Below are 25,236 nucleotides of genomic sequence, written 5' to 3' on the forward strand. Positions count from 1 at the left end.
GGAGGTTTCTTTCACCTCACATGAAAAGGCATTTTCCCTTGTTTTATGGCCCCTAAATTCTGTTGAATTGGCCAAAAATAATTGACGTTATGGATTTTGCCCCAGTGAGTGAATGTATAAAATAAGTTTTTGGAAATGGTTTGCAACCTGGTTAAATGACGTCCCCTTGTCAACACTCGCTGATTTTTCCTTTACATAGAATGCAAATTTAAAAAAATTTTTTGAGGGAAAATGGATTGATAAGAAGGGTAGTAGCACTGGCGTTCACTGCTGTGCCTGAAAGTTGCTGTTATCTCCTCAGAGACTGCTGTGTCTTTGTGTCTGTGCTGCTTTATCAGCTCTGTGCACCTGATGATGTCTTGTTCAGGGTTTGCCACTTTGTGGACATCATTCGGCTTGCACCAGCATCACTACAGAATTTATAGCTAGAAACATATGAGCAGTCTTTCATTTGATAGGGGACTGCATATGATAGGAAAAATGTTTTTGTTGCTGCTGTCACATTATGACATTTGGCATTTCTTATTATGCCAGTTTGCCTGTCTGTGTTGTGTATGTCCGCCTGGCATCTGGTTGAATCCTCTCATAACCCCAGCTCGGCCGCAGTGAGCTATGTGGTGTTGACAAGGTGCAAAGTGCTGAAGTGGGAGCTTCTAAGATTAGTTGCGTCCTGGTCACTGTCACAGGAGAAGAAGGGAATGTGGAAAGTGATCTTTCTGTGGCTTGTTTTGAGGCTGTGGTTATCTAATTTGTGGACCACTTTGCATGTAGCTTCGACCTAATTAGTGTCATCAGACAAATAAGAGCAACAATGCAATTCTCACTTTCCTACTTTAATCGAATAAATGGGTCATATTAAACATCTTAGTTGCCACTGTTAATGTGCTATCATGTGGTTGCAATTAAGGTTTCTGCATAAACTTTGCAACTGACATAAGGGACATGCACAATTGAGTTGCAGTAATCATTTACTGGTACACAAAAAAAGTAAATTGCTCAATATTAGAGCATGAGAAGTTATTGACTTGCTTTAATGCAAAATGCAAAATTGCTTTTATGCAAATAATTAGAGGTTACACCATTACAACTAAAAGTTACCTTGTGTGAGCTCAGAATATGTTGGTCATTGTAAGAAATCTGCCATTGCTGTTAAACGGCAGTCTTGATCTTTTAACATCCACACCGTTTAGTCCATTCATATCAGACTCTGGTTTGTTTTTCCTTTTGGTGCAGTTCATTTGTGAACACGGTAATCGCTTTTGGGTGTGGACCAAAACAACTGGTCTCCCGAGGTGGTCTCAGTCTCAGTTCCAAAGAAACTCCAGAGTGACGTGTAGGCTACAAGTTTGAGCTAAATGCCTTCTTATAGCCAGCTATTCTTTGCGACCGACACCATAGACAGTCGAGTTTTGCCTAAAATATTATTCAGATAAATACAAATGTTGGGATTGAAGTCTCCTTTGTTATCTACTAGTTCAGAACACATCAATTTCTTCCTGTATTTACTTCTGTTGATCCTATTATTTTACAGTATTGGGAGAGATGGTCAAGCCTGATAATGCCTTGGATATAAATGAATTCCCAGTGTGTTCCTCAGAGTGGGGGAGCACAGCTTGTACATTTAACAGTGGTATCGCAGTAAAGCTCTGAGAAGAAGGTTTTGATCTTTCAACTTCATCATATAAAAACACAATAACTACTCTGTACCTAAGACCACGTATTACTGATTTTGAGCTGCACACAATGGTATTAGCATTGTATATACAGCATATGGTGTAAGAAATACTTTGACAATCCTTTTAATACCTAAGTGTGTCATAGTCTTAATGTGGGATATTTTGGGGTTTAAAATCTGCTGGGTGGATGGTGCATATGGTGTCTCCAATGTGCTGATTCATCCCTTGTCATAATAAATCCTGCATTAAAATTCTTGTGATGTTGTTTCAGATTTGCTTCCTCCTGTTTGCCGTCCTCTACATCGTGTCCTACTTCATCATAACCAGATACAAGAGGAAGAGTGGTAAGTGCTGTGCAAAATGTGAGTTCAGACTAAAATTCTCGCCTGTCTGTAACACGTAAAAAGCAGCGCTGTGTCTGCGGTGAAACGATTCTCACACCAAGCATAACAGAGGTTTGCTTATTTTGTCATTTATGCTGTGTTTGCTCACACTCAGAACCCATGATTTTTACAGCCAAGGATACTATAGTTGTTTGCTTTGGGTCACACCCACGCCTGAACACAGCCTGCTTTGTGTTGGAAGGGCTGTGGCCACATTAATCCACTTGGTCACAAAAGCTGTTAGGTTAATGCTGACATAACTTGTCCTGTGAGGTTGATAACTTCAGCTACGTCACCTAAAACATTGATTGTAACCTGTGTGACAAACAAGGAGATAAGAACAAGAAGAAAAGAAAAATACAAACATGTAGCACAAAAATAGTCATGTAGATAATGTGAACTCTTTCCCATTTTCCCAAGGCTAATATAGTTTGTCCAGGTCACCCAGCCTTACCTTGTCTTATTTTAAAAGTAGACCACTTCACATCAGAAATCCCTTCTGGAGATTTAAACTGTAGAAAACTAGGCTGCACCCAGTGGTTTGGGTTTTGGGTTATAGAGCAAATAATGTGTGAGTATTTTAGCTTCCATCATCAAATTTTTTTTTATTTTTTATTTTTTTGCTTTAGATAATAGAATCAGAGATTTGATTCAATTGAATTTTCTTTATATAGTGCCAAAGCATTAGCACAAGTCTTCTCAAGGTACTTAACATGATAAGGTAAGCACTTGCAACAGTGTAGAGGAAAAGCTCTTTTAAAACAGGAAGAAGGCTCAGATAGGATGTGTGACCATGTGCATCCAGCTGTTTACTGTCAGTGGAGAATATCAACACTTGTATGGTTGTAAAAAGCATTATTAGTACGGTACAGGTCCAAGGGTTATTCTGGTTCTGGGTGGGACTTCTTTGGATTGCCTTGTTACGCTTAACCATTTGTGACATAGAAATTTCCACTATCCACAATTAACTGAATCCCAAGGTAACAAAACTGGTACATAATATTTAAGGGTACAACATTCTTAGCCTGCTGTTTGACGTTTTTCCCCTGATGACGTATATAAAATCGATGCAGCCTCTTGTTTACTTGTTGGTTTGTGAAATGTTTTCGCTGACTCTTAGTGTTTTGACACTCAATGTGCCAAGTGAGGTATGGGTCTGACTGAAGGTGGAAGCTCATTGGCCGACGTTTGGTTTTTTGCAAAAAGTGAAGGCTGTTGGCTTTAGTTTTCAGACCTGGACGCATCCATTTTTTTTTCAGCTGTCTGAAATTTGTTCTGTATTTGTACTGATAGTTAATCATACATTTTGGTTTTGTATGGTGAGTAGAGAATATCAGATACTTTGAGCTATCTGTATGAAAGCGTTCATTATGTTATTATATCCATGTTGCTGTTTTTTTTTTTTTTCTCTTCTATGTTTGCCCAGAGTTTGTTTTTTGTCTTGTTTGTTTTTCGTAGTCTTCCTGTGCTCTCCTGTCTCTTCTCTTTTCCCCCACACTCCCCAACCAGGGGTGGCAGATACAGTGGGGCAAAAAAGTATTTAGTCAGCCACCGATTGTGCAAGTTCCCCCACTTAAAATGATGACAGAGGTCAGTAATTTGCACCAGAGGTACACTTCAACTGTGAGAGACAGAATGTGGAAAAAAAAATCCATGAATTCACATGGTAGGATTTGTAAAGAATTTATTCGTAAATCAGGGTGGAAAATAAGTATTTGGTCACCTCAAACAAGGAAAATCTCTGGCTCTCACAGACCTGTAACGTCTCCTGTAAGAAGCTTTTCTGTCCCCCACTCGTTACCTGTATGAATGGCACCTGTTTGAACTCATCATCTGTATAAAAGACACCTGTCCACAGCCTCAAACAGTCAGACTCCAAACGCCGCCATGGCCAAGACCAAAGAGCTTTCGAAGGACACCAGGAAAAGTATTGTAGACCTGCACCAGACTGGGAAGAGTGAATCTACAATAGGCAAGCAGCTTGGTGTGAAAAAATCAACTGTGGGAGCAATCATCAGAAAATGGAAGACATACAAGACCACTGATAATCTCCCTCGATCTGGGGCTCCACGCAAGATCTCATCCCGTGGGGTCAAAATGATCATGAGAACGGTGAGCAAAGATCCCAGAACCACACGGGGGGACCTGGTGAATGACCTGCAGAGAGCTGGGACCAAAGTAACAAAGGTCACCATCAGTAACACACTACAACGGCAGGGAATCAAATCCCGCAGTGCCAGACGTGTTCCGCTGCTGAAGCCAGTGCATGTCCAGGCCCGTCTGAAGTTTGCCAGAGAGCACATGGATGATACAGCAGAGGATTGGGAGAATGTCATGTGGTCAGATGAAACCAAAGTAGAACTTTTTGGTATAAACTCAACTCGTCATGTTTGGAGGAAGAAGAATACTGAGTGGCATCCCAAGAACACCATACCTACTGTGAAGCATGGGGGTGGAAACATCATGCTATGGGGCTGTTTTTCTGCCAAGGGGACAGGACGACTGATCCGTGTTAAGGACAGAATGAATGGGGCCATGTATCGTGAGATTTTGAGCCAAAACCTCCTTCCATCAGTGAGAACTTTGAAGATGAAATGAGGCTGGGTCTTCCAACATGACAATGATCCAAGACACACCGCCCGGGCAACAAAGGAGTGGCTCCGTAAGAAGCATTTGAAAGTCCTGGAGTGGCCTAGCCAGTCTCCAGACCTCAACCCCATAGAAAATCTGTGGCGGGAGTTGAAAGTCCGTGTTGCTCGGCGACAGCCCCAAAACATCACTGCTCTCGAGAAGATCTGCATGGAGGAATGGGCCAAAATACCAGCTACTGTGTGTGCAAACCTGGTAAAGACCTATAGTAAACGTTTGACCTCTGTTATTGCCAACAAAGGTTATGTTACAAAGTATTGAGTTGTATTTTTGTTATTGACCAAATACTTATTTTCCACCCTGATTTACGAATAAATTCTTTACAAATCCTACCATGTGGATTCATGGATTTTTTTTTTTTTTTTTCCACATTCTGTCTCTCACAGTTGAAGTGTACCTCTGGTGCAAATTACTGACCTCTGTCATCATTTTAGGTGGGGGAACTTGCACAATCGGTGGCTGACTAAATACTTTTTTGCCCCACTGTAGCTGCCTCTCTGAATCTAAATTAAAATTAAGTTCTTTTTTCTCACCATCACCAATTGCTCTCTTGTAAGGGAATTATATGGTTGCTGGGATTTCCTGACATTGTGGGGTCTTTACATCATAATGTACCATAAAGTGCTTTGAGGAAACTGTTGTATTACAAAGCTGAAATGACCTGTGTTAGATTATGTTCTGCTGTACTTACATATACAGTGTAGTCTTTGCAGAGTCTATAGTCTGACTCAGGATTTCTCCTTGAAACTGAAGGACTTTTGTTTCCCTCTTTAGATGACCACGAGGATGAAGATGCTGTTGTCAACAGAATATCGTGAGTGTGGGATTTTGTTCCGTACAAAAATAAAAAAAAAATTCTTTATTTGTAGATGCTAACCATTTTATTAATTAAATTAAATGAATTTTCTGCAATTCAGAATTTACTGCGTCCAAATCAGTTAATTCATTTAATGTAGAAAGTAAGAAGAAGACGAGCTTAAGCAAAATAATCATTAATTACTAATAACCAGAAAAATGTTTTCATAAATTTGCTCCCCAACAATCTGTATGTTTCAAAAATGGTTTCATTTTCTAGACCAGTGATGAAGGTATCACATCACTCCAGCTAGGATCTTACATCCACCCTTCATTGTATGACTGCTGTCATCGCATTCGTCCTGCCTGCTTATTTCCAGCTGGAGGACATGGTACCTTAGGGTCCTGCGCACACAATAGATAGCATGCCTGATTAACATGCTTTTTTAGCAAACGGGTGTCGGGCCCACTGAGCAGCTGGTCACTGCCTTGGGCAGAGTCTGGACACTATATTGTGAAAAAATACACAGCCTTTTGTTGTTCGTGGACTAAGGCAAAGGTGGTGAAGGTTTAGTTTTATTTAAGTGGCTACTGATTCTAAATAAGCTAATATGTTGCTTGCTGGAAATGTTTATCCGTGTGACACACTCCCACTTGATGCAAGTGGCCTTTTTTTATTTTTATTTTTTTAGAATATACAATAATCTAAACTAATCTAATCTTTCAGTAAGTAAACGATTTTTCCTTTTGGTGTTGTTATGTGGAATTGCCCTAACATGAGTCTGTACGTGTGTCTATGTCTGTGTGTTGATTACATTTACAGATTGTACTTGTGCACCTTCACTCTGGCAGTGTCGGGTGGTGCCGTCTCCTTATTGCCTTTCTCAATCATTAGTAATGAGATCCTGCTCTCCTTCCCCCAAAACTACTACATTCAGTGGCTCAATGGCTCCCTCATTCACGGTCAGTAGTTCACACAGTTTATCCCAGTTTTCATTTTCTCTTTTTGTTTATGAAATACTTCACTGTAAAGAAAATTTGTCTTCCAGCGTATTTGATCATAATAACAGTCAGTTCAGCTTTTCACATTAATGTCAGGATAAAAAAAGTTGTGCTCATTAACATTCTGTGTACATTACATTGGACTACTAACCACAGATGTGGTGTGAATGTGATCCAACCTCAGTCTGGATCAGCTACTAGTTGTACATTGCAAGTCTGAGGTTTAAAAAAAAAAAAATTCTGTGATGCAGCAATGTACTATAGATGTGGTCTGTACAGGCTAGCATTTCTCTGTGTTCACCAGTCATCCAGAACACAGCATCTTCTATCTTCCATTTGTCTTTGTTGCTCCCACTCCACACACATCTGGCCATTAAGTAGACTGAACATTTTCACATGGTTTGTAGTGATGAAATTTGGTTTGCTTGGATTCTTCTTTTTGGAAAAAAAAAAAACAAATTACGAATCGCCAACTAATTCGGACCAACATAAATGAACTGTAGGTGTGAAAATACCCTAAGAGTGTACTTATTGTGTTTTTGTGGAGTTCCTAGTAGAGATTAATATAAATCCAGACAATAGAGTTTTCTAAAACTAATTATAGTAATTCTCACTAAGTAATTATTTGGTGACTCATCAACATTAATAGCATCCGAACGGGATCTGTCTATAGAAGGAATGTCAACCTGGATCAGTGAAACTTGCCTTTCTGTCAGTGTTAAAGTTATACTCCGAGATATCTTAATATAAGAGACAAATATGCAGTTCAAACAGTATCACAAAGTTGTCAGCACAACTTTGGGGGTTTAAATTGTAGGATTAAATGTGTAATACCACAAAAAAGAATGCCAAGAATGCCCAGTACCGTATTTTCACGACCATAAGGCGCACTGTGCTAAAAGGCGCAGTCTCAGTTATGTGTGCCCTTACTGTATTTAACACACACATAAGGCGCACTGGACCATAGGGCGCATACAAGTACCGTATGCGTATTTAAAAATAAAGCGGGAGCAAACCTGAATTCGGTACCTTACTCACATTTCTATTGCCGGTAATCGTCATCATCAACAACACACAAGCATACAAGTGTGCGTATTTAAAAATAAAGCAGGAGCAAAACAAAGTTTGGTACTCACATTTTTATCATCAATCAAACCCATCGAAGTCCTCATCCTCTGTGTCTGAATTGAACAGCTGCGCTAAATCTCCATCAAACATGCCAGGTTCACTGTCTTCACTGTCAGAGTCACTTTCCGTGCCGTGCGGCTCCTCGGAAACGATGCCGGCTTTTGCGAAAGCTCGAACAACAGTGCCAGCAGACATGTTAGCCCAAGCATCTACAATCCATTGGCAAATTGTGGCATAACTCGCCCGGCGCTGCCTTCCACTCTTAGTGAAACTGTGGTCTCCACCGGTCATCCATCGCTCCCAGGCCGCTCGCAGCCTTACTTTGAACGGGCGGTTCACATCGATGTCCAGCGGTTGGAGTTCCTTTGTCAGGCCTCCTGGAATGACAGCAAGCTCACAGTTCATTTGCTTCACAAGTTTTTTCACATCGGCTGTGAGATGGGCACGCATAGAGTCACAGATCAACAGCGATGGTGATGCGTGGAAAAAACCACCTGGTCTCCTTACATACACCTCCCTCAGCCAGTCTTTCATCATTTCCTCATCCATCCAGCCCTTTTCATTTGCCTTAATGATGATTTCTGCTGGAAACTTCTCTTTAGGCAAAGTCTTTCGCTTAAAAATCACCATAGGCGGCAGTTTCTGTCCATTAGCATGGCAGCCAAGCACAACAGTAAAAGAAGACTTTTCATACCCCGTTGTGCGTATCGCTACCGTGCTGGTCCCCTGCTTCTCCACAGTGTGACTCACCGGGATGTCAAAAGTGAGCGGGACCTCGTCCATGTTTGTGATGTGGCTGGGCTGGATGTTTTTGTCGCCGATGTGTTTGCTGCAGTAGGAGCGGAAGATGGCCAGCTTTTCCTTATAATCCGCTGGAAGTTGCTGCGCTACCGTAGTCCTGGTCCGGATGGAAAAATGGCACCGTTTCATAAAACGAAAGCACCAAGACGGACCTCCTTGGAAATGTTCAATGTTCATCTCTTCAGCTAGTGAAACTGCTTTTAGCCGAATGGTGACCGTCGAAACGCTTCTCCCGCTCGCTCTTTGCTCGATGATCCACCGCTCGAGTCTTTCCTCCAACTCGAGCCACCTCGCCTTATGTCCGCGGAAACTCAGCTGCGTTTTCTTGACCTGCCGGAGCTTGTTTTCCAGCTTCCTCCGTTTGCGAACCATCGATTCGTTAATCTTAAATTCTCTCGCCGCTGCTCGATTTCCATGTTCCTCCGCGTAGCTGATGGCCTTCAGTTTAAACTGTGCTTCGTAAGCGTGTCTCTTTGCCATTTTCAGGGTTGTTAAAACAACGATGTCCTGCATAATGCACATACCTGTTCTTTTATACAGGTATGTGCGATTGTCCCGGTATATACGATCAACGCCCACACTTCACCCTTTAACGTTCTCATGGTGTTCTCTACTACGTCCTCCTTACAACACATAGGGCGCGCCGCACTTTTTGAAGAAAATCTAAGACTTTTAAGTGCGCCTTATGGTCGTGAAAATACGGTAATTAATAAACAAAGTTTTTGTTAATGCACATAAAATGTTTTCTATAGTAGATAAATTACTTTGGTGTAGTATGAAGATCCACAGCTGTAAGTTTTGACACCTGTAGTCTATAAAGTCCTCTATCATACAGTGTATCTAGTTTCAATTTGTGGACACATTAATGCGCGTTTATGGTGACACATTCATTTATCTCAGAGTAACTACGTGACAGTGTATGTTATTCACTCACCTTACACATCTTATTATGAAGATTTAAACACCAATGATGTTAATTATCTGGGTTATGTTTGTGTAGAAAAGATAACATTAAGTGTCCTTTGGTGCACAAAGTCTAAACATGAATCAGTTCCATTGTGTTTGCACTAAAACTAAAAGAAAACATGCTGACTTTGAGAATTTTTAGATGTTTATAAAGGGAGAAAAAAGGTGAAACCTATTAAAAATATCTTATGTGCTAGAATTTTCTAGAGTAAGTTAAAGCTTTGATTAAGCCAAATAATGCATTAGATAATAAGAAATGTGGTCTCTTTGTACAAACACTGACACAGTTTGCTTCCTATGACTGTTGAGAAACTTTGTATTTGTTGAAACATGACTTTGCTATACAAAAAAAAAAGAATAGATGTGTCACCAGATGGGGTGCTAACAAATGAAAGAAGCCAGTTTGTTTTTCCCCTTAAACCATTTGAGATTGAGAATTATTTATTTGCACTGCCAGTGCTAATTACCTGCTTCTGTTAAGGCTGTTTGATGTTCAAGTATCCACCAGGTGGCAGTAGAGTCCATGACTTAGAAACTGCCAAAAGGGCACTCAACAGACAAAACTGTCTTAACTTAAATTGCAATTTAGGAAACTCTGTGAATGAATCTTTGGCACATGTCCCCTTCATAATGAAACATTTTTTTAATAATATATTGTCTCTGTATATGTCTGTTTGGTTACTGCAGGTCTGTGGAACCTGGTGTCACTGTTCTCCAATCTTTGCCTCTTCGTCCTGATGCCATTTGCCTATTTCTTTTTGGAGTCTGAGGGATTTGCAGGATCGAAAAAGGTACAAACTATGGGTCTTTATCTAAAAATGAGAAAAAAGTTGCCAACCTATCCAACTGTTCTAAATCTCTGTTAGCAGCATATCAATTTTTTTTTTTTTTTGTAATACATGTTTATTGATGCCTTTAAAAAATTATGGACAAGGTAGAATTTCATTACAAAAAATTATTTGGACAATTTTTTTTGGTTTAAAAAAAACAAACAAACTTGGAAATCATTAAAAACAGTTCATAGTAAAATTTTGTGTGGTACTGTACTCTAGGCTGTTATGTATTTGAATGCTCTAATACCTATGCAAGAGGTTTTCTCTTAGCAACCAGAGCAGCAGCAGGTGCTTAGTGCTTGCCCTCTCCCTGACTCATGCCACTGACCGTAACTGCCACCGCAAAAAGCTCATTAACCATGAAAGTCTGAATCTGGTCTTCACCCAGTGCCACATCCTGACAAACCCTTTCAATATGGCCATAGGCTGCAAACGCTTCAACACTGCTGCATCGGCCCCACTGATTTAAAGCCTGATTCCTTGTCACCTCCTCCCCAGCCCCCTAAAATAAAACTTCAAAAGGACAAGCTAATAATCGAGTTGTAAGGCTCAGCGAACTTCCTTGTTTAATTGATTACCCCCCCAAAAAAATGGGCTGGGGGCTCGTGTTCCAAACGTCCATAAAGTCGCAGCAACATGACAGCACAATAGAGCCTTGCAAAATGGAGGGCCAAAGATTTACTTTTAATACGCCTCTATCCTGTGTCACAGTTTGAAACCTCTCTGGTTTATGTCCCTCCTGGCAAAAGCACATAAAAATTAGTTTGTACTGTAGTGTATAGCGAGTTCTTTTCTTCCTCAGCCCACTAATTTGTTTCGGTTGGATTTCTTCAGTAGAGGGCAAGCCCTGATGTGTAGGAAGCAGGATGAGGGCCTCTTTCACATTTCTCCCTTTTGTTCTTTTTCATTTCAGCAAGACTGTTTCTTGCAATACAGCTTCCATAAATGTGCCTAGAGGAAGTACTGTTCAGTGTTGAGCTGCACTTCCAGGTATATATTTTGTTGGTTCTGTGCTAAGGCAAGGGTGGAAATGATATACCCACTCCTCCATTTAATCGCCCTCCAAAAAAACAAAACAAAAAGCCCGAGCTGCCTGCAGAGTGAATTATACAGCCGACGGCAAGATAAATGTAAAAGCAGATCTGTGTTTTTATAATGTGATATTATCCCTTTATCCAATAACAGCATTAGACTGCTATGCCATAAGGTTTTATGTGGCATTTTAACCCACTGGGCTAATGTTATAGCACTGCGAGTTCCCTTTGAGTGCGGAAATGAAGTGAATGATGAATTTCACTTCTAACGTCGTAAGTCAGCCTTTTCATGTGGCTGTGTTTACTTTTGACGATGTACTAAAAGACGCCAACAGATTAAAGATGTTTTTTTTTTTTTTTTTTTTTTAATGTTGTTGTTTTTTAATGTTCAACTCTTTAGAGGCTCTGTCACCTGAATGATTGATAGTTTAACAAATTGTCCAAATTGTGGATGAATCAAGAGCGACTTAAGGTTTTGATGTCAGATGTTATGATTTAGCTTTATTTGCTGCTGTAAAATGTCTACCGCTTTACTGCTGTGTTCTCAAATCTTTGCAGAAGAGCTGCATCACTGAGGCAAGTAAAGGTTGTTGTTTAGTTTGTTTTTAGGTTCTGATCATATTTAGAAATTGAGATACTACATTGTTGGTGATGTACTTATCAAATATTGTCCACTTTTTCTTTTTTGCAGCATTAGCAAAGGAATTTAGATAAATAAAAAAAGAAAATTGCCATTATTGTCTCTCTGTTACTTGTCTCCACACCACCAATAGGTGGCATTGTAATGATGAGAACCATACATGTCATCCTTATTGAGATGATCAGTATGCTGTAACAAAGACTGAAGACATCAACATAAACCTTTAGTCAGTCTTCTATTTATATCAAGGAAATGTAATCACATTAATAGATAGAATTGATGAGTGTGATATCTCAGCGCTATATTTACTCAAAAACAGTGAAATCAAGGGTAAGGGTTTTGATGGTGACAACTTCCTGTTCTATTTCAACCAAAATAAGTGACAATTATTAAAGCATGCATAAAGTCTGTGAAACAGGATTTGTACAGGAACTCGTGCTTTGCAGAGAATAGTCTTTTGGTCTTCCCCACAGTATTGAAATGTGTTTGATCCTCAAACGAGTTGGAACGAGTCTGACCCCCTGACTGACCCAGCAAAGGGCCAACAGGTTTCATCTGGTAGTTAAAGAAACTCCTCATCAATCTCATCCTAAGCCCTAACCCGCCGATGATGAGAAGTGTGTTTATTGTGGAGGAGGAGGAGGAGGGGGGGAAAGAGAAAACGTCTCGCCGAGTAAACCCGTGTGGTGTTACTAAGATACTCGTCTTTGTTGGAGCTCCACAATAGGGGCCTGGATATTTATTTCAAATCTCCTGCACATGCAGACATTTTTCCCAGGCCTTCTTTTGGGTAGGGCCAGCCGGGGAATATAAAGTGGTGTTTACATACCTTCCTTTAAGGTCACAATGTCTCCCGAAAGCTGCCTGTTACAATGTTCGTTACCATGGCGACATATTAGCTTGAGCTAGGAATTGTAAAAACGAGCAAGCGAGATTTTCCCCTCCTCTCGTGACTCAGTTTTTCAAATCTAAATGCAAAGTTCTGAAACAAAACTGAGTCTCTGCTGATTTTGTAGCTGTTTTTGAAGATTTTAAAGTAATCTGTAACTCACGTTGACTTGGTTACACAGCTTTATTTGCACTGTGGGTTAAGTTAGGTAGAGTATTATGTGTTATTAGGTGTGCTTGGTCCCTACTTTCCGCTTAACAAAACCCAGGAAGCAGCCATCTATTTGAATTCTTATTAATATAAGGATTTTATATAATCACAAGGTGCTGCCACAATAGGATGATTTAAAAAAAAAACAAAAAAAACCCAAAAAAACAAAAGGGAGAGGGAGACTTGACAAACAACTGAAAGCTATGTTATTCATTAAAATGATTCTGTTTTCTTAAGCATCTGTACTCAAACAGATAAGCTGCTTCACTGTGGTTTGAATGATATGACTTGACACCAGCCATTTCCCTTCTGCCCTGTTTATTAAGAAGTCTTAGGAGTCCTTAGAAGTTGATTGCGCAGCTTTACAGGGCAGTGTCCCTCTCCTCTGCTTTCTGTCTTTGACACGGTCATTGCGCTGCTACCGACTGGTTGAAGGATACGCTAATAAGGTCCCTGAGCATCTGGCATGTCTTTAGCAAAGAGGGCAGGTCTTTTTGCTTGGAAGTGAAAAGGACCCTGCCCCCTTCCTCACTTATTACACTCTTGGCCCTTGTTGCACACGTCCCTGACAGTGAGCAGAAGGATGGTCCGTTGGATGATCTCTGCCATCACCTGCTGACCTGTTATGGAATGATCACAGCGACTAGGAAACGCCTGTGCCAACTTAGTTTCGTCCTGTGTTTGATTGCAACTTGATTTTACTTGGAAGTGGAAACGGGTCATGAAAGATTGGCTTTAGTTTGTCTGCAGAATACACCAGGCAACAAGCTTGTGAACTATTTCCAAAGCCCTCTGTAGCTTTGTGTGACTGGGTGGATTGGGAGAAAGATGAACTTGTCTGACTGTGTGTTTCTGTGTGTGTGGGTAGATCAATCCATGCATGTTTGTTTGCTGCCGCATATGAAGTGATTACTTTCCTCTCTGGCCACTACGCACATTTCTTAGAAAATCTCCCTTGTCTTGTACAAGCAAAGTTGCAGCCCCTCACTCGATGTCAGTGTGAGGATCGGGGGATGCTGAATATTTCAGAGCTGCTATATTTAGAGGTAGTTACACATTTAGAAAGGCAAGAATAAAAACTTTCAACGGGCACTCTAGATGCCAAGGCGCAGTCTTTTTCTTTTTTTTCCACCCTTCCTTCACCAGTTGACAGTTTTCTTTGATCACTGATGATGACTGACTTGGATTTTCCTATTTTTAAACCACATATTTTTGCGATGAGGTGCAAAGGGCTACATTTTTCCTTGCAAGAATGTGTGATCATAAGCAGAACTTTCACTGTGCTATATCATGCATGTAAATGGATCAATAAAACCATTCAAATCAGTCACTTTCAGTGTCCCCCGTTCTCTTGACCCCCCAAATCGGTTTTGACACAGTGGATCGTTCTTCCTGCGAAGCAAGAACCAGGGGTGATAGTAAGCGAGGTGACAAGCATTGCCTTTGCCCTAAATGATCTGAATGGGTAATGATTTGAGTCTTATAAATGATTGAGAGACATATCTAAAGGGAATACACCTTCAGCATGGCCTGGACATCTTGTTAAGGTGGACTGGTGCGCTTGAGCGGACACACGTCCTGCCTGTGGTTTCTGCTTGTTCTTATGCATCCTTAAGAGACCACGTGAGGGACGTGGCTGAAGTCCCTGAAAGCATTCCTCTCTCACCTCTCTTACCTCTAGGGAATGCGATATGCTCAGACGTTGACTCCTCTCCTCCACCAGTCTCTCTCTCTCTTCCATCTCCTCCATCTTTTCTATTCAGCTGTGTTTAGCGTGCTCCCGACTGCACAGTTGAGCTGATCTGTGATGTGCTTGATTGCAACATCGATATAACGTGCAGACACTGAGCATTAGAAGGTCAGCAAAATGTGTGCTTATGTCAGCTTGTTACTGTAATTGTAGCCTATTAATTTCAATTGACTGATAAATTCATTGCTAAATATCACAACAGAAAGGCATGCGTAGTTCACTTATATGTCACCACCATGATGTCTCTATTAAGGCTCTGTATTTTTCCATAGCACTTATTTCGTGCTGACTAAAGGTCCCACCCCCTCTAACGTTACCTGTGGCTGCAGTGTCCACTTCGGCCACACTGAGGCACTCCAGACCCTGCCCATTTCACTCTCTGCCATGCTAGAAAATTCTACACTGACCCCAGAGGCTTTTCCAGAATAACACCGCAAGAGAAGGCGAGAAGCGGGAGTCATTTCTCAGTAATTGCAAAGGGATGCTACAGGGGATTTTTACTACAGAAAATTAATGAAATCTTAGAAAGAAACTTCCTTACTTACATTACTATAGTAAATATATACTGAGTAGGTTGGTAGCAAAGTGTAGGGATCACATTTATTAAATATTAAATACAAATATTGACTATCTGACTAATGCATATTTGCACATTGAGCTGTAGAGTGGGTAGTAAGGGAATGTTAAAGTGTTTCCACTTTAAAATGCAGATGCTGAAGGTCAGGTGTGTGGAACTGTGAGGAACTAATAACTGCCCCCCATTTTAAAAAAAACCAAAATTAATCTCAAGAATTAAAGCCATTTCCACTCTTTAAATAGGCTTTGTTATTATTCATGGACTTCCATGTAGCTGTTGACAAATACTGAACAGCAGCCACACAGCGAGTGTACCTGTTGGCAAATACTGAACAGCACCCACACAGCCATTATGTTAGCTGGTAACAAATTACTCGTATGTACCTAATTTAAACAATGCTCAAAAGCAGAGAGCCCTTGTTATCCCATGCACGGTAGCCTAAGCTGACGTTTGAGAGTACCAATCTGTCTTACAGTGCTAGACAGTTCAGCTCTCGGGGGTGGGAGGTTATGGAAACTGTGTGTGAACAGGTACAGGAGGACTTTATTAACCACTCAGCAGTTTGTGACCCGGAAAACCCAAATTACCCCAAACCCTCTCTTCTGCACGGCCTGAGACATGACTGTGGTGCTAAGGGAGCTCCTAATCGGCTCCAGATGGGAGGTCTGCTCTTGATCGCAGACAGTAGCTGACCCAGCCAGGCTTCATGCTCCTTGCAACACCCCAGGAACCCCTCCCCTCCTCCCTCCTCTTTTTAATTTTACCTCTACTACCACCATCCCTGGTTGGATCCATTTTTATAGACCACAATATGTGTATATAAACGAGCTGTTTTACAGAGGAGTGGATGAGAGCGTTTATGTTATGTTTGTGTGGAGTGAATGGAAATGATGCTGTTTAGTTTAAGTGAAGGAGAAGGGGTGGAAGTGAGGTTTCCTGTAAAAGTAATCATGTTCAGTTCAATATGAAATGTAGGAAACAGCACTTCTAGCTCCTTTAAAGTTCATTCCTGACTATACAAAGTATTTGAACACTTATACAGATTTGTTTTACAGATGTTCTGCTTGAATTAACGAGAACCATATTAGTGCTTCATTTAGAGGTGGGTTATAGCAAAATAGAAATATGTGGGAGACAGTACTACATGGTACATATAAGGTCAAACAAAGCATCATGTTGAATATTATCTTGTAGTTTTCTGAGCTCCCCGGTTTTAGTGTGGTCCTCAGCAGGTGTAGCTCATGCTGATGTTTTGGTTGCATGTTTAGCTGTGTTATGCTGCTGATATTGAAATGTTGTCCATTGATTGATTGGTGCTTTTGGCTGAATCAGAGCACACAGAAGGTTTCTTCATACCCCTGCATCAATCCTGTTTCTCCAGAGAAGAATAAAGTCATCAAATGCCAACGTGCCAGTTCAGTTAGCAGTCATAGCCATAACGGAACCAAGACCATATTTGACAGATTTGTCATCTCTCTCCAACATTTTTTTTTTACCAACTCGTTCTGGCAAATTACCTTCTGATGTTTTTCTGACACATCTTCTGTCTTTCACCTTTTCACTAAGTGGAAGCACTCTGTCAGCTTTGAGACATGTTTGTGCCCTTTTGTGTGCTCAAAAACGCACATCCCACGAAAATATTTTGTAAGCACCAGTGTTTGTTTTGTTGACTTATAAATTTTTGTATAGTTTCTGTCAACAACTTTTTTTTTTCTTTTAACGAAAACAACTACATAAAAAAAGTAATGCTCTAGGACAAACTATGATGAAATGTATTCACACTTAAGTTGACGAATTGAAAACGAGATGAAAATGGAGAGACAAGGTCCAATCAGATTTAATCAATGTGTGTAGAAAGGCGGGACGAGTTTGGAAGTAATCAGAAGTAATCGTGCAGTCAGGTTAAATGTGCACAATTTGATCAGTCGCCAACATGCATGGTCCCGTGCATGGGAGGAAGAGAATAGTAGACATATGGACACATTTCACATTTGATGTTGAGGAAAATAAGACACTTTGTAAACCACATAGAGCAACTCTCACCAATAAAAATAAAACAAACTTTTGCACTTTATAGTTTAGATTTAGTCTAAAATAATCTTAAGATATTTAGTTCACTAAAATATAAGAATTTTGAGGCCTAAACCATGACTAAAACTAAATAATGTTTTAGTTAAAAGACTGACTAAATCTAAATTTAATATTTCTAAAACTCTGGGAATTTGGGTCCTGTGTGAATTTTGTTGTTTTGTAATGGCCAGTATATGTAAACGTAAAAATTTGACATGGTTGATAATATAACTTTTGTGTATCATCATTATGATTTTATATGCATTATTTTAATTGAAATAATTTTCTCTCTTATTCCTGCTTTTTTTCCTGTCAGGGCATTAAAGCACGCATTTTGGAGACCTTTGTGATGCTCTTTCTCCTGGCATTGCTCATTCTTGGAATTGTGTGGGTGGCATCAGCCCTCATTGATAATGATGCAGCCAGTATGGAGTCACTCTATGGTATGATTTTTGTAATATTCTACATGATTGGTCATTTTAAACCCATTGTTTTTGTTTTTTAAATAAAGGAATAGTTTTAGGATTTAACAATCTGACTGTGCATTAACTATGAATCTAGGCTGAGAGTTTGTTTAGGAAGGAAATCAGATTTCTAGCAGCTCTAAAACTCCAATGAACACACATCTTGGCTTGTTCCAAAGTGTTGAGCTGTTCCTAAGTTTCATTTTTACTAAAAGTCTACATATTTTGTAGATCTTTGGGAGTTCTACCTGCCATACCTCTATTCCTGTATTTCTCTGATGGGAGGACTCCTTTTACTAAGTAAGTGTGTTTATAATTTTACAAAATGATGCAAATAGAAAATGTATCTCTATGAGCAGTGTTTTCCCTCAAAGTACCTAAAACTTTGAGTCCGAGAAACCTTTCTGAACAAACAAGAAAACCTCAAAGCTCTGTCTTTCCACCATGGTTTCAGCACCCTTATAGGCTAGGCAGGTTTTATGTTATTTTTGGGTATAAACTCCTGTTAACTTGGTTCACAGGTTTATAACTCAAAGCCTCGAGTTGAGGATTTTCACTATCGCCCGCTTGGTGTTTTGAATGTGATAGGCATGGGGGTGGCCCTCTTCTGATGGCCAAGTTGAGCATACCCTGGATAATTTAGAACTTAGAATGTGCTTCACTCAGTATGAACCAAATCTATTGACATGAACTCCTCAGAGAGGAGCATTAGTGAAGTGTTACTGAAGGGAAAGCTGAGGGCTTTGTTCTTTTACACTTGTGCACAACTGAAAGTGTTTTTGTAACCATAGGAGTCGCCGCCTGGTGTCCACTGTGGACAATCAACTGTCTAAAGGATACTTCTTATACTTCCTCTGAAAAGTTTGAACTAAAAGTTCCAGACCCTATATGTGGAAACATGCCTTTATTATATTTAAACAAATTGACCGTATTGTCCTGTCTCCTGTGTAGTGTGCACTCCTGTGGGGTTGTCCAGGATGTTTACCGTCATGGGCCAGTTGCTAGTGAAGCCGACAGTAAGTAATCACTTGGATGAAGTATTTACTGCATTTCTAAAAGTTGAGTCGATGGAAAAGAGTTTATTAAACAGTTGTTGTTCAGATTTCTTTAAAAAAATGTCTCTACAGACAGACTTGAGTCTGCTCTTCTTGTCTGAAAGATGTCTCATTTAGCCATTTAAAATCACAACAGAGGACTACAAATACATCACCAACTCATCTTCCCATCTGCCACTGCTCCAGTCCCACTTCGGGCCTAATTATAACCCATTTCATCTCTTCCTACTCTGCTCTCTCCCCTTTAGATCCTTGAGGACCTGGATGAGCAGATTTACTGCATCCATTTGCAGGAGGAAACCCTTCAGAGGAGATTAAACGGTATGTCTGTGGGAGACGTGTTGGCACATTATAGGGGAGGGGAGGGGTTGACTGCCCTATTGGGTGTGATGGAGTAGGCCACGCTGGAATCAATTAGCATTGAAAATTCAGCTAGGCACACAGACACACACAGACATTCACAAAATTCACACACACTTGTCACTGGCTTTTCCCTGACACCGTCACACTCTCATAACTTTCTGCTTAAGGTCAAAGCAGCCACTATGGCAAGGACCATATTTTGTTTAGGAAGTTTTTCTTAAGAATCCACTTAAGAAAATCCACTGCCGCTGCCATTATTGGTGAAATGATTGCCACATTTAATGTCAGGCCTCGAATGGCAGCCTGTTTAATAGGATGGAAATGAAATTTTTCACGAAAGGGTTTGGTGCTGTAGACATTAAAGAGCCATAACTCTTCTGAGAGGACACCGGGAGCCTTGTGCTGCTTTTTTAGGGAAAGTTTGAAGTGTTGAAGAATGTTGAAGATGTTATATTTTTTTAGCCTGCATTTCCTTTTCACGTCCAGTTCTCTGTGTTCCCAAATTCCTTGTTTGACGTTAAATAATCTTAAAAAAAGCAGGAAGTATTTCGGCCAGTTTCCAAAACCTACTTTAATATTAACTCAAGCACGCAACCAAGTGTACAGATGTGAGTAAATGAACAGAAAGGAGTGTCCTTTTAAACCCGGGAGGTAAGCGAGATCACTCCTAGATAACACATGTTTTTGAACGCTTTGCCGGCCACCTCCATAGAGTGCCACCAATGCGTACAGTTTCTTAGGGCTCATTCCTCAGTGCCCTGCTTTGAACTACCTGATAGAATAATTGTAATCTGTTCCTTATCATCTCCAGGACTGTTTGATCTTTACACGTCACGGTGGGGCAAAAAAAAACAACCAAACAACAGTGGTCAACATCCCAGTATGTGTACTAAGGACAAGCTGAAGTTCATTTTTGTCTGTTAGAGAGGTGGGAATTGGAGAGAGAAGCAAGGGGGAATGTTCAGTGAAGCTTAAAGCGTTGCTTATCAGACATAATGTTTTTATGCAGATACAATATGCATGCAAGTATGTGCACATGCAAATACTCATTGTTCATGGTCATAGTTAGGTGCAACTGAACGTCTAAGCGTGGTTCCTTTGATCTGCTCAGGGCATTAAGTAGAGAGCAGGTCAGGAACAGTTCACGGGACACACTCCAAAGACGAGCAATGTTGTCTTCTTGCTTCACCGGTGTCCGCTTTGCATCAGGCCTCTCTAATAAATTATCATCTTAGAAAGTTTGTGTTTGTAGATGTGGACTGTTGAGCCTAATCAGTTGATGCATTCATGTTTATTTACATGTCTGGTCCTTTGTTGTCCTCCTGTGGCATGAAATTGCCCATTTGTAATGACATGTTGGTAGTTTATGTGTTGCTGATCACGACATTGTGGTTTAAACCGGCTCATTAGCAATGTGTGTCTGCTTTTCTTGTAACAAGCGTAATGAACCTAAAAGGAGAATGTCCAGATAAAAGATGGATGGTGCTTGGCAATCGTTACAAGTAATAACGCATTGTGGCACCCCTACTATTTTGCTTTTAAATGTATATACAGGGTGATGAATTTATCCCAACTGCACAAGTAGTCTGGTGACACAGAAGTCAGGATGGAGTCAGCCTGCGATTCCTCTCGCTGCTCTTCAACTTTCTCTATGTTCAAACTTTAAAGAAAAAAAGGTCAGAGCAAAGATAGAGATACTGACTTTAATACTCCACTCGTTTATCTCTGTATGCAAACCCCAATGATAAAGTCTGATTACCAGTAATCTGTGTTTTCTTTGATGGGCTTTTTAACTATTCCATTTATAACCAAAAAAAAAAAAAGCCCCAAAAACTAATAGATGGGTTTCAAGAAGTTGACATTCAAAAAGTTGAATTCCTAACAAAGTCCTTGTTCGTCTCTATCATCACTGTTGCTACTGTTGTGCTAAAGCAGAAATTACAGTGGTCTTTATATCTTAATTCCTGTACACTGTGTTTTCACAATAGTTTTCTCAGATTCCAGATATAGAAGTCAAAGCTGTAGATCCATCAACATTGCTTCAAAAGGAGCACCTAGTGATGGCTGCTATGTGCAGCCAATGTGAACTAAGGTTCAAGAATAATGGTGCATTGTATCAGAAATAAATGTTTGGGGTTTTTTATGATGTCAGAGAGACACAGCAAATATAAAACGTCCTGTTGACACTATTGATTGCATTGCCTCAGTTACAGAAAGTAACTTGATTCAGTTTTTAGTTCCATAACAAGCCTTTCACTTCTGTTGCTTCATAATCCTAAACTGTCCTTTGTACTGCCAGATGTTGCAGGTCTCCATACACATGGTAGATGTGTGAGAGGCTAAAAAAACTTGTATTTGTGCTTGTCAAAGTTTACAAGGACCAGTTTATATACTGTTTCAGTAGTTTCATAGTGAAGAACAGAATATATTAAAACAGCACCAGGCACACATAAATATACTGCAATACAGGCAAAGCGATGCACACACTTGTACAGACTGCCCTCTCACCACCCTGATGTGCTGAAAACAGAGCACTCGTCCAGATGCTATGCGGCACAATGACCTTGCCAGTGCCTCTGTTGTCTCAGCATGGTGTTTAGCATATTTGTGAATGACGTAATTTTTTGACTGTGGAGAAGGTTGGAGAGGATATGTTGAATTACTCCAGGCCTTCCTGACTGCCAGAAGCCCCACTCAGCATCTCTGCCTTGCTGTAACTCAGTCTTATACTTGACGCTGCCAGCAGAAGGAGTAGAAGGATATATTTAACTTCGGTTTGCTGTGATGTCATTGAAGATACTGCAGTTGAAAATCTAAGCATTTCCCTTTCTCTGCTTTGAACAATCGATTTTATTGTCCTTTGTTTTCAGTGTAAAGTATTGTTTTGGATGGATGGTTTTAAAAAAGAAAAAAAAAACCCACACAAACTTCTTTTTTTTTTTTTTTTTTTTTTTTTAATTTCAGCAAGGATTTATATGTGCCAGTGATGCGTCAGGCCTTGTTCAAATACGCAGTGCACGTAGGTAAAGGATAAGTTCACTTGCAGCTGAACAGATTTGGCTCCCCCGAGGCAAAGTGTTCAGTTTGTCTCTGGAAAAAAGAAAACTATTTATGAACTATCTATGACATTTCCTGTTGTGTTCTGAGCGTATTTGCTTGGAGGGTTCAAACTTTCCCTTGCTCAGATCCTTAGACGGGCATAGACTGCTAACTCTCCACCTCTGCGTCTATCTCACCCTCTTTTACCTACTTAAACCCATCCAGACAGGGCGTGACATAATAACAGAGGGAAGAAGAAGGTCTGATCAAAGTGATTGGTCCTTCACTCCTGTAACAAAGATGAAAGATGGTATTTTTATTGCACGTTAGTAACGGTGTAACACTGAACTAATTGGTCTTGATCTGCCAATCACCCGAGGGATGCAAATGGATACTCTTCCACTTTGGCTTCGAGGGGCCTCTGTGATAGTGCGTCAAGCTGGAAGGAAAACAGAGTAAAATAGATAAATTAGACTTAAATGAGCTGGCCTTGTGGTTTTCCTGGAGAATCCCTTGCTGTCTTATCCAGCCCACTCAACCAGTTGTGGCATGTGCTAGACAGCTCCTGACACAAGAGATTATTTTTACTTGTTTGAGATCACGTTGTTATTTTCTGTGCAGGATTACTTGTTTTGATGGGATTGCTTAATAAAGACAAGTCAAATACCATATGCTGAGGTAGGATGAATACAGGGAGAGGTTAACATCCTCTCCGTCTATTTAAGTATTTAAGGGAAGTTTAAAAAAAAAAGAGAAGTTTTTTTTTTTCCAAGTTATGGTGTCCAAAAGAGGAGCTTTGTTTCTGTTTAAACAACATTATAGCTGCAACAAAAACAGTGAGTTATTTTTGCTGTTGATAGTCATTTAGGTTGTTTTAACAAAGCAAAAAAGCCAAACCTTTCAAAAGGGGCATCGTTTTTTTTCTTTGTCTTCTGTGAAATAAAAAATTTTAAGAGAAGAAACATAGCTCTATATTATCCCTACACAACATGTGCTCATACAGCACGTTTCAGACATTTTGAATATTTTTATTTTCACAGGGTCTTCCACACACGCTTATACCAGAGGGAGCTTTGCTCACCAGCTCAACAAAGAACTGGACAATATTAGAAATCAGAGGAATAAATTGGGTAAGTATGTGTGTGGTAGTTTTTATACTCTCTCGCTGTCTCTCTCGCTGCCTTTCATTTGAGTTGTTTTTTTTTTTAAATTATTATTATTTCTGTTCCCTTGGTTTTATTCCTTAAATGATATGCATCATTTCTCTTCATTTTCTGTTTTGCATCTCGGAGATATATGCCACAGACGTTAGCTTAGCTTTTTGCATATTGCTGACAGGCAGCCGCTTTCCCTTCATCTGCCTTAATTTCTTAATTTAGACTTGGACCAGAACTGCCTGATAATTTCCCATCCATTTTAGGATATTATAAATGAAGCCTGAGCCTTTTGGGGAGCAGGGTAGGAGGGGTAGGAGAGCACAAAGGCACTTAGGATATTGGACAAGATGCAAACTTTATATTGTACCAAGCCTTTTAGTGATGTCATTAATTTAGAAGGATGGTGCATATAAAGTGCACTTGGCAAACTTCTTGGGCAGGCTGGGTGGATGCACTTTGAGAATAAGGAGGAGTAACAAGGTTGGAAATGGAGAAAGAAGTCAAAATAGCAAATACTAAAGGGCAGTCAAATACACATTGTAAGAGGACAGTTGATGTCTGTAAGACATAGTGCCTGTGGTCCATGGGCTGTCAGCAAAGTCTATAAACATGATGAATGAGGCGTTGAAATACGAGGTACATATAAAGCTGAAATGTTTCATCTGGCTTAGAAGAATGAGAGGCATAAGTCGCCCAGCACATGCATACGTATTTTCTCCTAAATATAAATCATAAAATTAATTTTGTAGCATTTCTTTTCATCCAGGAGTTATTATTTTTTTCCATTAATTAAGGCAATGATGAGTGTGGCTAATTACAGAGGAAGAGTGTAATTTTTGAAGGTTATGAAATGTATATTACCTGCAGGTGGGGCGGTTGCGATGAGAGCTGAGATTGTGCTCAGCCCACACACTCGCGATATGTTTTACTAAACAAAGCGGTACAAACCCTGTAAATAAAGCCAGAGGGCTTGTGGTTGCAGTAGGTTCTTTGATGAGCTGATTAATTAACAAGTAGTGGAAAGTGTAATGGAGGAGTTTAGTTCATCGTACATACATTTCTTAAAATAAATAAACTCACTCTTTGTTGCACTTTCATGTCCTCACAGAGAGAAGAAAGAAGGCATCGGGATGGGAGAAGAACTTGTTGTATCCCATAGTGATGCTGATCCTGCTCACAGGAACGGTGAGTGTTAAGATGGACCTATCATTAGGCCCACACTGTTTGCTCATGACGTTTACAGCCTGGCTGGTATCCACTGGGAGTAACACGGTACCTCAAAATCCATCTTTTCCCACAGAGTCTGGGTGGGGAAACTACTTTTGTTTAATGGATGTTTTAAGACAATGCTGAATACCAACCTACAACAACAGTGATTTTAAATAAATTACAGTGTGTGAATACTGTTTGTCGTCTGATACTGTTAGATAAGGTAGAAAGGCCATGTGCAAGGCATGGCACGTGCATCGCACAACCCCCAAATTGTTTAAGTTTTGAGAAGCTCAATTTTGGCACAGTTTACAGTTACAAGATTGTTATTATGCATTCAATTATATCATGATGCCGGATACTTGGAGGGTTTGATCAATCTTTTTATAATTATACCATGTGTGAACAAATTTTTGTCTTCCTCTATGTCTGCAGACAATCTCTGTTCTTCTGGTGGCACTGAACATCCTCTATCTTCTAGTAGATGAGACTGCCATGCCCAAGGGATCCACAGTAAGCCTTCTGTCTAACTAGGCTTTTGCGTTC

The 25,236-nt window shown here is 40.1% G+C and overlaps 1 protein-coding gene across 1 annotated transcript in view; it reads left to right on the top strand.

Moving 5' to 3' along the window:
* The window catches only part of lmbr1 (limb development membrane protein 1), a 41,816-nt gene that overhangs the window by 4,141 nt on the left and 12,439 nt on the right, over positions 1-25,236 (top strand). The window contains exons 2-12 of the mRNA XM_085287005.1: positions 1,948-2,020; positions 5,483-5,522; positions 6,327-6,466; positions 10,088-10,191; positions 17,720-17,846; positions 18,099-18,167; positions 18,819-18,883; positions 19,171-19,243; positions 23,365-23,454; positions 24,590-24,666; positions 25,126-25,203. Of these exons, the coding sequence (XP_085143131.1) occupies positions 1,948-2,020; positions 5,483-5,522; positions 6,327-6,466; positions 10,088-10,191; positions 17,720-17,846; positions 18,099-18,167; positions 18,819-18,883; positions 19,171-19,243; positions 23,365-23,454; positions 24,590-24,666; positions 25,126-25,203 (936 nt within the window). The remainder of the gene's footprint in view (positions 1-1,947; positions 2,021-5,482; positions 5,523-6,326; positions 6,467-10,087; positions 10,192-17,719; positions 17,847-18,098; positions 18,168-18,818; positions 18,884-19,170; positions 19,244-23,364; positions 23,455-24,589; positions 24,667-25,125; positions 25,204-25,236) is intronic.

This window comes from Mchenga conophoros, linkage group LG9, assembly GCF_057382185.1.
Source record: "Mchenga conophoros isolate Kocher_MC1m ecotype Shallow Benthic linkage group LG9, M_conophoros_male_GT1.1, whole genome shotgun sequence".
Taxonomy (NCBI): domain Eukaryota; kingdom Metazoa; phylum Chordata; class Actinopteri; order Cichliformes; family Cichlidae; genus Mchenga; species Mchenga conophoros.